We start from the raw sequence: 15,427 nt of genomic DNA, 5'->3' as shown, positions 1-15,427 counted from the left end.
TCCCCCTGTCTGACAGATAGCACAACAAAGAGTCCAAATTTTTCAGAAATAGATGAAAATTTCCTGATGGGGACCTATATACAGTTACAATTATAAATGTGCCTTTATTTAATTTAAGCTCACAGGCACATGCTTCTATATGTTTCTCTACACAAAACTTTTTTGTTTCTATACTTTTTGCACAATGATAACTTTTGACATATATGGCAACTCCTCCTTTCTCCATATTTTCTCTCATTACATGTGCAGAGAGCTTATATCCACTTACATTTACCTTATCCATATCAGTAACAATGTGATGCTCAGACAGGCATAGTATATCTATTTCATTCTCAGCTTCTAAGTCTTCTAAACAAACCAGAAGCTCATCTACTTTATTCTTTAAACTCCCAATATTTTGATGAAATATACTTACATTATTTTTAATTATACCTTTATGAGAACCTTTCCTTATTCTAACATTTGCAGTACTCTCCTGTCTGAGTTTCTCATTGTGCTTAGGCCTAGTTCCTATACCAGTGGTCACACGGTGTTCAGAAAGGCAGATTATGTCAACTCGGTTGGGTGACTTTAATTCATCAATGCAATTACCTAGGACTGAGCTACAACTTGGTGGAAATAAAATTTCTGGTGATTGGTGAAAATTTATAATTGATAGCTGTGATTGGTGATCCAATGTGCTAGAATTGTGCTGTTTAATTTCTTTCCTAAACTGAAGATTTGTTTCAATCCTGACCTCTCGTAGAACTTGACATCTTTCTGTCTTACCTATCCTAAAAAAGGTGCTGCTCCAACACCTGTAACCACTGGTATTTTACCATTCATGGCAGTGCCTCCCCCCCTTAAATTTCCTGCTATTACCCCAGCCAGTTTCCCCTTCCCTTTCCTGTTGAGATGTAGGCCGTGCCTGGTATAGTCCCACCTACTGAGATAATCAACAGGAACCACACCAATATGAGCCCCCGCACCCGACCCAAGCAGCCGTTCCAACTCCAAATTAACTCTCCCAACAGAAGAGTCCAAATGAGGCCGGTCATGACGTCTCAGGACAGATACAAATTCAACATTGGTGTGTCTCGATGCCGACGCAATCTTTACCAGGTCACACTCTATACTGTACCCAGGATCTCTGTCAATGCTGTTCCCTGGCCCTCCCACAATAACCACGGTGTCTTCCCTGGTAAATCCTTTACAGAGTGAACCTAAATCCTCTGTCACCTGATCCAGACTAGCACTTGGTTTGAAAAAATTTGTGACCTGGTATTCTGGACCTAATTCCTCCTGCAGAAGTTGGCCTACACCTCTGGCATGAGAACTGCCTAACAACAAAACTTTCTTCCTTTTCGATAACTTTCCTACATTCTTTTTCAATTTCCTATTGAAAGTTTGTTGTGTCCTGTCTACACCTACCTCTGCTTGAGCGCGCAGTTTATGAAGTAAAGCCACCACGGCCACATTAACCCTTTCGCTGCTACAGAGACGTGCTCCCCACATTCCGCGCTGTGCGCGATTTTGTCATCACTGCACTGCTTGCCTGTGCAGACCCACGGTTTTTCGACTGCTTTGACACACTTTATCATTCGATTTCACAAAAACTATTTGGCCCAAAAATTTGATTTTTACACATCTTCTTGACTGATTCCCACCCCTCTACCCCCCCCCCCCCCCCCTCCCATAAAGGACTTAATTTTGTTTCGATGTTCAACACAGTTATTGTGCAGCATTAGATGTAGTAAACCATTTCACGAAATTTTGAAGAGCTTGCAAAGGTAAAAGTCCATAGCGTATACTTTCCATATGGTCGACTTTAGTTGCCACTAGAAATTTCAAAAAATTACATTCAAACGAATAAAATTCATGATGTAAGACAGTTCGATATTATTTTTAAATAAAGAAAATATTAAACACCAAAGAAGGTTTGAACTCAGAACCTTTCGCTTAGCAACTAAACACTCTTTTTTTTAAAAAAAAAAATTCTCATTTTGTTCGTTTTCGTTCGTTGTATCTGCTCTGGTCGGACGTCGAAAGACACCCGTTTTAGTTCGTTGTTGATCCATTAACTCATTTTTTTATTACAGAGGGCAGCTAGCCCTCTGACCGAACACGCTGAGATACCGTGCCGGCAGCACTCGAACCGTTACGCTAACGCAGCTCGTCAGTCAATAGATCTCCCGGAGGAATTTAAAATAACATGCAAACTACCGACAAACACTGTTGGTATGACTATGAATTACTCACGTTTCGTCGAAGTACTATAGGATATAAACAATTACCACTGTTCTGTATTGCGAAAAAGCAGTTAGTTAGAATGATACCAACAGCTTTCCTTGCTATCGCCTTATTTAGGAGGCTTATTGCCTGTTTGGTTTAATTAATTAATAGAATGTGAAGCAATTGGTATAAAGAATGCTTTTTTCCAAACTTTCTATAAAAGAAAGTCTGCTATCAAGACATTGCTTCTGTTCAATTACTTTATTTATGACTGAACGTTTCTAAGACTGAAGACACTCGTCCGTGCTCTGCACTGCAGTCGAGCTCTGGCAACGTCGTTTCCTGTTCATTGGCTGACTGTGTTTTGTGACGTCAGATGCGCAGAACGAACCTAAACTCGGCCGCCGTCGTAAATGACGTGCACTCTAGTAACTAACTAATGTGTACTTTCGGCTGATTTTTGGCTTGCCTTGCCTTTCAAGTTATAGAGGGATTAAAGATTAATATTGAATGCAAACCACAGAGCAGTTTGACTATTTTTGACTTACAGAAAGAACTTTCAAAAGGCAAAAGGAGCTATATGCGACCCAGAAGGAAAAAATCCCAAAATCAACTGAAGATTGAACCCTGATCCTTTGTATTTGTAGTCTGACTCTTAGTCTCCCTGTTAAACCAGTATTTGGTCATTGATACAGTTACTATGAATGAGCTCCACACAGAAAATACACATTGATACAATCAGTTCTGTATCTATCTGGCAAACATTTACAGAAATATAATTGTCACAAGGCAGGAGAAAACCAATGATGTAAGATGTTCTGTAGCAATTGATCAGTTAATTTATGGGCTGTACTGTAATTGCTGGATGACTGACTGATCCACCTCGTATTGTTAGCCAGTGGGACCTTGCTGTGCTGGCACTCCAGACGGATGAAAGCAAGGAGGAACTACAGTGGTGATCTTTTTGTTTCCCACGAGGACATACAGCTCAACTTTAAGTGTTAATGATGATGAGTCCTCTTGAACAAAATATTAAGAAAATAAAATAGTGCCACTTTCAGATCTCCAGATGGGGACTTCTCAGGAGGATGTAGTCATCAAGAAAAACAAGACTGGTATTCTATGAACAGAGTGTGAAAATGTTAGATCTCTAATCAGATATGCTGGAAAACAAATAAGTTGAAATATCAATAATAATAGGAAAACAATAGATTGCTACTCACCATAAAAATGACCTGTCGACCTGAGATGTGAAAAGACTGTTTCACATGTAGCTTTTGACCAAAATCTTCTTCATTAAGAAAAACACACACACATACACACAATCGAGCGCACTTTATGTGCAAGTGTTCGCTACAACTGGCATGTCCAACCAGAACGCAAATGTCATGTGAACAGCAGTCTGGAGTGGGATGGGGAGGGGGGGTGGGATGGCAGGGTATGGGTTGGTGGAGAGAAGAATGCTGTCGGGCGGGACATGCAGGGAATAGATAGCAGCCTGACAAGACTGCTAGGTGCAGTGTCGGGAGGTGGGGTGTGGGGGAAAATGGGGAGCAGTAAAGGGGAAAGGACAGATGGATGGGCAGAGGGGAGCACAATGAGGTTGGGGGGATGTGAAAAGAGAGGAGTTGATAGAGCTGATGGGGTATAAACTGTTGGCTGGAGGGTGTGGGGACAGTAGGTTGAAGTTAGCTACGATGGGAATTAGTGAAGTGCAGTGGCAGACAGACCAGACTTCTCGTCAGATCAGTGCAGGGTTATCGACACTAAATCAGGTAGAGGAAATGCTGAAGTAGTGTCTCACCAGCTGTCAAACGGAAGCAGCTTTCACACTGGAGAGTGTCGCGACTGTATGTGTCAGACTGTGCCTTTGTGGAGGCTAGAGGCGGTGAGTCAGCTCTGGTCGTGCTCTGTCCACAGCGCGGCTGTGCGGCTCGCCACTGGCGGCGCTCCTGGTGAAGCAACCCGGCGCGACCGAGTCGACGGCGTCGCCGCTGCTGCCGTCTCCGCCGTCGGCCATCCTCCTGCTCTACTCGCGGGACAGCGACGGCTTCGCGCGGCTCATGGAGGCCTTCCGGGATCTGCTGGCTGCCCTCACCGGCGTCGAGGTATCTGACCACACTACGTAATATCACGCGCCAGGGGAACCTCAACGTCTTGCCAGACCTAACAAAACAAGAACAAAAAATGTTGCGAAAAAAATCTTTATTTTTGTACATAGTCTTCTTTCCGCACGATACACTTACCCCAGTGATGTTCTGTAGCTTTAATACCCTGTTTAAAGTGAGAACCGTCGACCTGCGCAAAGTAGCTATCAACTGCAGACTCCACCTCTTCATTTTTGGTAAATCTTTTCCCAGCAAGCCATTTCTTACAGTTTGCAAACAGAAAATAATCAGAGCGGGCTAAATCTGGTGGACAAGGTGCATGAGGAAGCAATTCGAACTTTTTTAAGTTAGTCTTCCAGCTGGTTTGATGCTCCCCGCCACGAATTCTCCTCCTGTGCCAGCCTTTTCATCTCAGAGTATCATTTGCAGCCTCCTTCCTCAATTATTTGCTGGATGTATTCCAGTCTCTGTCTTCCTCTGTAGTCCTTACTCCATACAGTTCCCCCTTATTATTAGATTTCCCTCTCTGTTTACATACCGCTTTACCCATTCAGTATCAGCATATACTTTCTATATGTCTTTATCTTCTGCTTGCGACGTCTGCATAGATGCCGGAATTATTGTTGTTTGTGCTGGTTCAAAATGGTTCAAATGGCTCTAAGCACTATGGGACTCAACTGCTGAGGTCATTAGTCCCCTAGAACTTAGAACTGGTTAAACCTAACTAACCTAAGGACATCACAAACATCCATGCCCGAGGCAGGATTCGAACCTGCGACCGTAGCGGTCTTGCGGTTCCAGACTGCAGCGCCTTTAACCGCACGGCCACTTCGGCCGGCTGTTTGTGCTGGTTTACTGTCGATTCTGACGAGAACAACCCTAACAACGAACTGTTAGCAGTAACTCACTCTCTGCCCTACCTTCCCATTCACAACAAAACCTCCTCCGGTTATACCAGCCGGCCTGTGTGGCCGAGCGGTTCTAGGCGTTTCAGTCTGGTACCGCGCACCGCTACGGTCGCACGTTCGAATCCTGCCTTGGGCATGGATGTGTGTGATATCCTTAGGTTAGTTAGGTTTAAGAAGTTTTAAGTTTTAGGGGACTGATGACCTCAGATGTTAAGTCCCATAGTGCTCAGAGCCATTGGAACCATTTTTGAACCGGTTATACCAAGTGATCCTGCTACAGATTTTACCTTATACTCGTCTGAACAGAAATCCTTGTCTCCTTTCGATTTTACTTCTCTGACCCCCACTATATCTTAACTAAGCCTCCACATATCCCTTTTCAGATTTTCTAACTTCCCTACCATATTCAAACTTCTGACATTCCACACCCCAACTCATAGAACGCTACACTTTAATTGATTATTCAGAATTTTTCTGATGGCCTTCTCCCACATGGCAGTCCCCTCCTGGAGATCCGAATGGGGGTCTAGACCAGAATCTTATGCCAATGCAGAGGTCATTATGACACTTTTTTTTAGTTACAAGCGGGATGTCCTGTGGATACACATTGTGTGTCTTTAATATAGTGGTTTCCATTACCTTCTGCATCCTCATTTCGTTGATCATTGCTGATTCTTCCGCCATTTAGGGGGCAGTTTCCCACCCCAAGGGGCAAGAGAATGCCCTGAACTTCTGTCCGCTCCTCCACCCTCTTTTTTCCGTCACTGTTCTCGGCTTTTGGTCTAGGAGGACGTCACATGATTCCCCTTCAAGTTTATCATTCAATACTTACCTTTTTTTTATTACTTAGGGTAGCCAGCCCTCTGACTGAACAGGCTGAGCTACCATGCCAGCAAACCCCTAGACAATGGGTGCTGCAACCGAACTTAAACTCATTGATTTTGGCCATGCCATTAATGGATGTATCAACTGGTGCATTGTTATGATGAAACAAAACTTTCTTTATTACTAAATGTAGTCGTTTTAGCTTGATTTCAATACTCAAATGATGCCATATTTTATCATAACACTTGCTATCAATTGCTTTTGCATTTTGTAAATAATAAATGAAAATTATCCTATACACATCCCAAAAAACTGACACCATGACCATGCCTACAGATAGAGGTGTCTTCGCTTTCGTTGGAGCGAATTTTTCCCTTTTAATCTTTTGTGTCGTAGTTTACACTGTAGAGTCTTGTACCAGGGGAAGCAACGGAGAAGATGCTGTGTGGTGGCCAGTATCCTATTCTAGAGCACAAAAAAAGGTTCAAATGGCTCTGAGCACTATGGGACTTAACATCTGAGTTCATCAGTCCCCTAGAACTTAGAACTACTTAAACCTAACTAACCTAAGGACATCACACACATCCATGCCCGCGGCAGGATTCGAACCTGCGGCCGTAGCACTCGCGCGGTTCCGGACTGAAGCGCCTAGAACCGCTCGGCCACCGCGGCCGGCTTTCTTACGAAACTCCGATCTTGGGATACGGCATTTTGAAAACATTGACATTTTCCGTTCTCCTGCTTCAGAGTAAGAATTTTTAATAGCTATTTTAGATGGATGAGTATGAGAGACTTTGATCACAGTGCATTTGGAAATCTAACACGCCTCCATTGGCAGCAGTGTCTCGGCATCATCTACAAGCTCCCTACTACATGTCTTTCTGTATGAAATTTACCTCCCAGTTTGTAAAAAGTCTAAATATTGCGAAAACTATGTACCCACAAACTGTTACCCACTTTTAAACTCATATGCCGACCTTTGACTGAGCAGAATCTAACTTGAACTGAACTGTAACTGGTCTGAATACAATTTGTCTTTATATTAAATGCGCAATTGAAGTAAAATAATTATCTAGCCCTGATCAAAATTTCCATTTAGCTCGTGTTTGAAGACATAGCTGCAGGTTTCTCGAAAGCACAACAGCAAACAGCAAGTCGGCAGCGGCTAAGCTAGTAGATTTCTATTCCTAAATAAGTATTCAAACAGTTGCATACCACATGATGCAGTGTGGCAATGCGTAACGATAAACGTTCTTTAGACAGTGAGATGAGAGTAACTATTCCTATAAAATGACATCGCAGGACAACTACTTTAGAATGAAGTATCTATTCAAAAACATAGAGCAAAGCTTCGTGTGATCGTCCCACATAACAGTTGTCTGAACAATGCTATGCTTAATCAAAGAGAACACTGATTTGAAAAGGGTAAAAAGTTAACAGAGAATTCCTATAAAAATCAAGCAGCTTAATCAGTTGATATCTGAATGTATATTTCATGGAATTTGAGTAGTCTTTCCCTCATCACTAAACAAGTTAAATAGCTGACAGTAATCATTCGTAGCTGCGCAGTGTTGCAGTCTTACCTCAAACTTCTTCAAAAATAACATTAGTCAAAAATAGCATTTATTTATATCCTTTTTGCCCTCCAATATATACATCATATTCCTCCCTGCTGTCCTTTTGCAATAAATCTTTCTTCATCTATAAGGTATAATCACAAGTCAACACAGAACTAGTGAACACGTCCTTCGCTTACCACACTTCAACTAAGGATGCATCAGCATGCGCAGAGGCAAAGACTATTCCAAGACAAGACCCAAGATTGTTTAACAGTAACATAACTTGCTCACTCTCTGACGAGCTCACCGACAACTTACAAAAATCAAAATGATGTACCCTCGTTACACATTTTTAAAATCAAAGAAGACAGTTGTATGCATTGGAATTACTTGGAGCGGGTTCACAGCTTTATCTGACGAACCTCGTGAGCGAAACATTGCTTTGCACAAAGACCATGGGCCTTCTAGTAATGAATGTTTAAACATTTACCTCATGATTTGATACTTGAACAAATCTAGGGACAACGGAGTACTAAGACACAACAGCACTGAAAAAAAGTTTTTGAAAATTGTGGCACTTAGAACGTTTTACATATCCACTCTTCCATTCTACATCTACATCTACAGTCATAATCCGCAAGCCACCTGACGGTGTGTGGCGGAGGGTACCTTGAGTACCTCTATCGGTTCTCCCTTCTATTCCATACTCGTATTGTTCGTGGAAAGAAGGATTGTCGGTATGCCTCTGTGTGAGCTCTAATCTCTCTGATTTTATCCTCATGGTCTCTTCGCGAGATATACGTAGGAGGGAGCAATATACTGCTTGACTCATCGGTGAAGGTATGTTCTCGAAACTTCAACAAAAGTCCGTACCGAGCTACTGAGCGTCTCTCCTGCAGTGTCTTCCACTGGAGTTTATCTATCATCTCCGTAACGCTTTCGCGATTGCTAATGATCCTGTAGCGAAGCGCGCTGCTCTCCGTTGGATCTTCTCTAACTCTTCTATCAACCCTATCTGGTACGGATCCCACACTGCTGAGCAGTATTCAAGCAGTGGGCGAACAAGCGTACTGTAACCTACTTCCTTTGTTTTCGGATTGCATTTCCTTAGGATTCTTCCAATGAATCTCAGTCTGGCATCTGCTTTACCGACGATCAACTTTATTTGATCATTCCATTTTAAATCACTCCTAATGCGTACTCCCAGATAATTTATGGAATTAACTGCTTCCATTTGCTGACCTGCTATATTGTAGCTAAATGATAAGGGATCTTTCTTTCTATGAAGTGCCGCGTGATAAATGGTGCCAATATTGAGCACCTCTAATGTGATGTGTGTTTATTTTCTGTTTCTCTTGTAGCTTTTGCACAGTAGTCTTCTGAAACCCAGGAGGTACTTATGAATAATAGCTCGTCTGTCCCGCCACTCCTCCCGTTGATAAAGAATAGGTAGAAGATTGTTGCTTCTGACTAAGGTATTAATTGAAATAAACTTACATAAACGTGTTCCACGACGAAAAAAATGTAAGTTTATGGCCACCCTCGCAAGGTCAGGAGGCGAAGGAAGACTCCACTACTTGCTGTGGAACAGTTCCTTAGCCAGAATCCGGTAGGACACTTCTTGACAGTTGCTAAGGAACAGAGACATTGTTGGACAGGAATAATCACAGGCAATGATGGATATCATGAGAAATAGTTCATACATAACAGAGGTGGAGTGGTATATACAGATTTCACCACATGGCGAAGCAGGATTAACAGACGTAAATAACGTTCACGTTTGACATAGACCAAACTCCCAGCACAACAGTCGGTAACAGACTCTCAGTAAGGAATATGCCCTCCTCGGTCACTATTGCACGTTTTTCACACGTTTTCCTTGCTGGCTGTCATACAGGCGAGGAGTCCTTCGGGGATATCAGCTCAGTCCTCTCTCAAGGCGGTTTTCAGTTCTTGCACGGTTCAGGGAGGGGTGTTACGTTCAACATCTGCACTTTCCAGTATGTCCGACACCTCAGCTGTCCTGTGTGGGCGAGCACTGTCGTCCACAAACAGAAAGTCGAGACGTACCGTGCCCCTAAACGGAAGGATATGATCCAAAATAATCTTCTTGCCATACCACTGTGTTGCAGCATTACCGCCCGCAAAGACGTGTAGTGGTGTTCGGCAACTGTGCGTAACGCCTGTCCACATCATAACACCTAGGCCATGCCGAGGATGATCATGAAAAATTTATGGTGTGTAACGTGTTCGCCTCTCTGTCCACACTAATTGGTGTCCAGAACCACATGCCACAGTGAAGGAGGACTTCAGAGAATATCATTCTGGACCCCTGTTGCTGACACCAACCAGCATCCTCCCATCTCTTTGTTGACGATGACGTGGTTGACGTGGGGGCATTTAACAGGCTTCTGATCATACAAACCAGCCCTATTTACTCGCCGCAAAATGGCCAGCCGGTGTGGCCGAGCGGTTCAAGGCGCTTCGGTCTGGAACCGCGCGACCGCGACGGTCGCAGGTTCGAATCCTGCCTCGGGCTTGGATGTGTGTGATGTCCTTAGGTTAGTTAGGTTTAATTAGTTCTAAGTTCTAGGGGTCTGATGACCTCAGATGTTAAGTCCCATAGTGCTCAGAGCCATTTCGCCGCAAAATGGTTCTGGCAGAGACACGTGTGCTGGTAGCGACTGCAAGGTCTGCACCGATCTGCCTAAGAGTGAGGTGTCTGTTCCTTTTCGCCGCTAGGGCTACGCATCGATTCTCCTGCGGTGTAGTAGTTCATCCGCGAGCATCGGTATGCTTTCGCATAGAATTTTCAGCTTCAGAGGCCTTTTTTTAATCCCGAGCTAACACTTTTGACAAATCTGTTTCTGTGGGTCAGTAGTGACAGTCCGTCTCTGAGCCATCTAACTACTCGTCCACGATCGTAAGCATTGAAACGATGTCTTGCAGAAATGTTGCCATACCACACTGACTGTCGCGCTAATCGGTTGCACAACCACCTTCGTCAAACACGGAACTGCACGAATTCTCGGATGCACACAGAGCGTTCGTGCACAGCCTTGCTGCAGTTCACACGTCCCGCCCTCTACATTTCCTTTTACTGTCATTGGTCGGATGCTCTGTAGCAATCGTCGGTTGTTCCGTAACAATTGGCAGTTGTTCTTTAGCAAGTGTTACTTGTTCGTTAGCAACTGTCAAGCAGTTTATTTCCCTGTGAATCATGATTGAATTCATAGATCTTAGTTAAGGTAGCAGGGGAAAAATACAAGGAGCGAAAGACTATTTACAATTTGTACAGAAACCAGGTGGTAGTTATAAGAGTCAAGTGGCATGAAAGGGAAGCAGTGGTTGGGAAGGGAGTGAGACAGGGTTGTAGCCTCTCTCCGATGTTATTCAATCTTTATATAGAGCAATCAGCAAAGGAAACAAAAGAAAAATTCGTAGTAGGTATTAAAATACATGGAGAAGAAATAAAAACTTTGAGGTTTGCCGATGACATTGTAATTCTGTCAGAGACAGCAAAGGACTTGGAAGAGCAGTTGAACGGAATGGAAAGTGTCTTGAAAGGAGGGTATAAGATAAACATCGACAAAAGCAATATGAAAATAGTGGAATGTAGTCGAATTAAATCCGGTGATGCTGAGGGAATTAGATCAGGAAATGAGACACTAAAAGTACTAGATGAGTTTTGCTATATGTGAAGCAAAATAACTAATGATGGTCGAAGTAGGGAGGATGTAAAATGCAGATAGGCAATGTCAAGAAAAGCGTTTCTGGAGAAAAGAAATTTATTAACATCGAGCACAGATTAAAGTGTCAGGAAGTCATTTCTGAAAGTATTTGTATGGATGTGAAACACGGACGATAAAGAGCACAGACAAAAAGAGACGCTTTCGAAATGTGGTGCTACAAAAGATGGGTAGATCACGGAATTAATGAGGAGGTACTGAATGGAATTGGGAAGAAGAGAAATTTGTGGTACAATCTCATTAAAAGAAGGGGACGGTTGGTAGGACACTTTCTGAGGCATCAAGAGATCACAAATTTAGTAGTGGAGGGAAGCGTGGGGGCTAAAAATCGTAGAGGGAGACCAAGAGATGAATACACCAAGCAGATTCAGAGAGATGTAGGTTGCAGTAGGTACTGGGAGATGAAGAAGCTTGCACAGGATAGAGTAGCATGGAGAGCTGCATCAAACCAGTCTCTGAACTGAAGACCACAGCGACAGCATTTAAGAAACGGATTTTAACAGAAAATAAATATACTTATATGGCTCTTCAGAACGGAATAAATCAGAATGGAAAAGCGGATGCATGCTTAAGAGAGAAACTCTCGGTGAAATAACTTTCAAATTTGCCTTTTCCGACGATTAAAACTTCTGTTTAGATCGTAGTCAGTTCCACGAACTTCGTGATCTTGTGCAAAAACCTGTCTTTTTCTCAATGTTGTTACACCCACATATCAGTTAACATTGAAGAAAAACCGGCGGTGTACTTGAGATAAACCTTTTACAATAATGACTCCAGTGTAAACTTTGGTATTCTCATACGTAGAAACTAGAAATAAAAGCAAATTACTGAAGTAGCTTTAGAAAAGTAACTAGGAAAACTGTTGACATGTTCATGGTTTAACCACGAAGGTCAGCAGTTGAACTTGATAACACGTCCAAGGGGCTGTTAAGAAGTGTCAAGGATGAATAGCTGTCTTCTATAGAGTAGCGTCGTAAGACCGAGGAGTTTCTGAGTGTTTGACTGGAATATTCTTAATACAGGGAAAAGATGCTTCAGTTTGAGAAACATCTTCAGATCCATTGCCTGAGAAATAAAGTCAGATGTCAACGGCTTTTCGTACGCGTATACGCCAAGTGTAAATGAGCGGAGTTGCAGTTCTCTGTGACACATAGAACGGCAGTTTAGTTTTGTTACCAGACGCGGTAGGGAACATAAGCAGCGTGAGCAGCGTCAGGCGTTGAGTGATCACTGTAAAGGATACGGAGATGCCGCCTACACGTGTGAGGCAGCGTTATCAGCACCTGGCGGAGTTTGAAACGGGCCTCATAATGGGTCTCCATTTGGCTGACTGGTCGAACCGTGCAATATCCAGCATTCAGATGTGACAGTGTCAGACTGCATGTGAACGTGAGGGCGGGCCTCCACGTCATCAAGGACGCAGCCGACCACACCTGACTGCCAGCAGGGAAGATCGCCGAGCTCGTCGTAGCCCCTTCACACCCGAGAATCGGTAGTGGACTCACTGCTACATTCTCATCCTGCAACTCCACTGAAATAACATCGCATACTTTCTCAACCTGTCACGTTTCACGTGGAATCAGGTGCGGTATTTTTCTGCCCTGCCTGCACCTCAGCTCGCTATATTTGTGTAGAGAGCAACCTCGGTATGTGTGTGTCACAAAAGGAGGCAGTGCGCTGCCCTACCCTGCGTCACATGCATCCCATATTCACATTGCCGCCTAACAATGAGGCGACTCGTCAAGTTAGAAGACAGCTGTTAATGTCGATTTCGTCATTCCGGTTTCCAGCAGTCCTCCTACACTCGTATTTCAGTTCTCATTCCGTCGTTCATCTCCCACGAAATCAATCTGATGAATAGGCACGGATCGACAGATAGGTACTTGAGTTTGGGATCATTGTGACTCCCCCTCCCCACCCATTGAAATGTAATTTGATATACAGGACATAAAATCCCTTCTGAGGCCTGCGATCATTTTTATGTTAATAATTGCCAACCAATGCTGTCCAATCGCAATACAGTCATGAGATGTTCAATTGACTCTTTCATTAGAACATGTTATGCGTTTCGGGATGACACCCATCTTCAGACATCACAAACTTCAACTCCTTCCTAACCAACCAGGCGTGCAGCCTTGACAACTCAAAGAAAGTGTCCAATAACATATGACTGTAACTGCGACACAAGCACTCTTGAAGCAGAGGAAGGAGTTGAAGTTTGTGATGTCTAAAGATGGGTGTTATCCCTTAACGCGTAACATGTTCTAATAAATGAGTCAATTGAACATCTCATGACCTTATTGCGATTGTACAGCACTAGGTTCAAATGGCTCTGAGCACTATGGGACTCAACTGCTGAGGTCATTAGTCCCCTAGAACTTAGAACTAGTTAAACCTAACTAACCTAAGGACATCACAAACATCCATGCCCGAGGCAGGATTCGAACCTGCGACCGTAGCGGTCTTGCGGTTCCAGACTGCAGCGCCTTTAACCGCACGGCCACTTCGGCCGGCGTACAGCACTAGTTGGCAATTATTAATAGAAATGTAATTTACCTTCACTCCTTCCCCCTTTTAAAGCGGCGCAGGTTTCTAGAAATGTAATAACAATAACAATAACAATAAAATACGTAAAATGTTTTAATACAGGGTAATTATAAAGTCCATGAAACATTTTAAAAAATCGGTATAGGTAAGTTGCTAAACATAACGTAACATTTATTTATTTATTTAGCTTTTGGCAATGCACATCATTTTATGCTTCTTACAAATGTTTAAACAAATATATACATAAAAACACAATAAAATATGCTGTATAAGAAGTATAAATCATACAGATAATGCGCAATACAATTAAATACAAACATCAAGATTATATATGGTTAAGCCGGCCGGAGTGGCCGTGCGGTTCTAGGCGCTACAGTCTGGAACCGAGCGTCCGCTACGGTCGCAGGTTCGAATCCTGCCTCGGGCATGGATGTGTGTGATGTCCTTAGGTTGGTTAGGTTTAATTAGTTCTAAGTTCTAGGCGACTGATGACCTCAGAAGTTAAGTCGCATAGTGCTCAGAGCCATTTGAACCATTTTATAAATGGTTAATACAATTAAATACAAACATCAAGAGTATGTAAAGAGTCTTTTGCGGCGTCTGTTGCCATCAGAAAATCTCTGAACTTGCCACTGTATGCTCTTCTATCGCACTCTTGGACGATGTGGCGGACGGCCTGTTGCTGGCTCCGCAGTCACAGTTGGGAGTAGGTCTTTTTCCCCATTTGTAATTAGTGTAACGTAACAAATGACACAATATGTGGAAGAGGAACTTTGTTTCGTAAAGTGGTGCCAGCAAGTTTGGAAAAACACACACACAGCAAAAAGTTTAACGTCCTGTCGACATCGAAGTCGTTCGAGACGGAGCACAATCTCAGATTGAATCACGGAGACAAATCGGCCATGATCTTTTAAAGAAAAGATCCCGGCATTTGTCTTAGGGAAATCACAGGAAATTTAAATCTGGATGGCCCGGACTCGGATTTGAACTATCGTCCTCCAGAATGTGAGTCCAGTGTACTAACCACTTCGACACCTCGCTCTGGCGCCGGTTGTAGTTGTCGACTAGGCACAGAGAGCAACTTGTGTGCTATAATTTACCCACTGACGAATGATAGTGAGTGTGCAAAGAGCTTTCCACGACAAGTTTCGCAAGACACCGTCGATTTACAACAGCATAGAGAAGTAGGAGGATAGTTGTCTGTGCGATGGAAAACACTCGAGCCGACCAAACGTGTCAGAACAGACAGTTTGGGAGGTGATGTTCTTACAGTGACTCCCGATAGCCTGGGCCAGATTTGGGCGGAATTGGACTACCGATTAGATATGTGTCTTGTCACGAAGGGTGGGCACACACAACATTTATAAAGAGTGTACAAAAATCTTTGAGTGTTTGTCTTTCACATATTGTATCATTTCTCACGTTCTTTTTTGCCATTGATCTGTCCCGACATTTTTTAAAATACTATATCAGTAGCCTGGCGTTGGCCAGGAATTTATTTTCAGTTAGTCGTAAAGGAG

The 15,427-nt window shown here is 43.2% G+C and overlaps 1 protein-coding gene across 1 annotated transcript in view; it reads left to right on the top strand.

The window, feature by feature from the left end:
- The window catches only part of LOC126195350 (uncharacterized), a 633,865-nt gene that overhangs the window by 518,263 nt on the left and 100,175 nt on the right, over nt 1-15,427 (top strand). The window contains exon 8 of the mRNA XM_049933928.1: nt 4,132-4,319. Within this exon, the coding sequence (XP_049789885.1) occupies nt 4,132-4,319 (188 nt within the window). The remainder of the gene's footprint in view (nt 1-4,131; nt 4,320-15,427) is intronic.

This window comes from Schistocerca nitens, chromosome 7, assembly GCF_023898315.1.
Source record: "Schistocerca nitens isolate TAMUIC-IGC-003100 chromosome 7, iqSchNite1.1, whole genome shotgun sequence".
Classification (NCBI taxonomy): domain Eukaryota; kingdom Metazoa; phylum Arthropoda; class Insecta; order Orthoptera; family Acrididae; genus Schistocerca; species Schistocerca nitens.
Note: the sequence above shows the minus strand (reverse complement) of the source record. Positions and strands in the feature narration are given on the sequence as shown.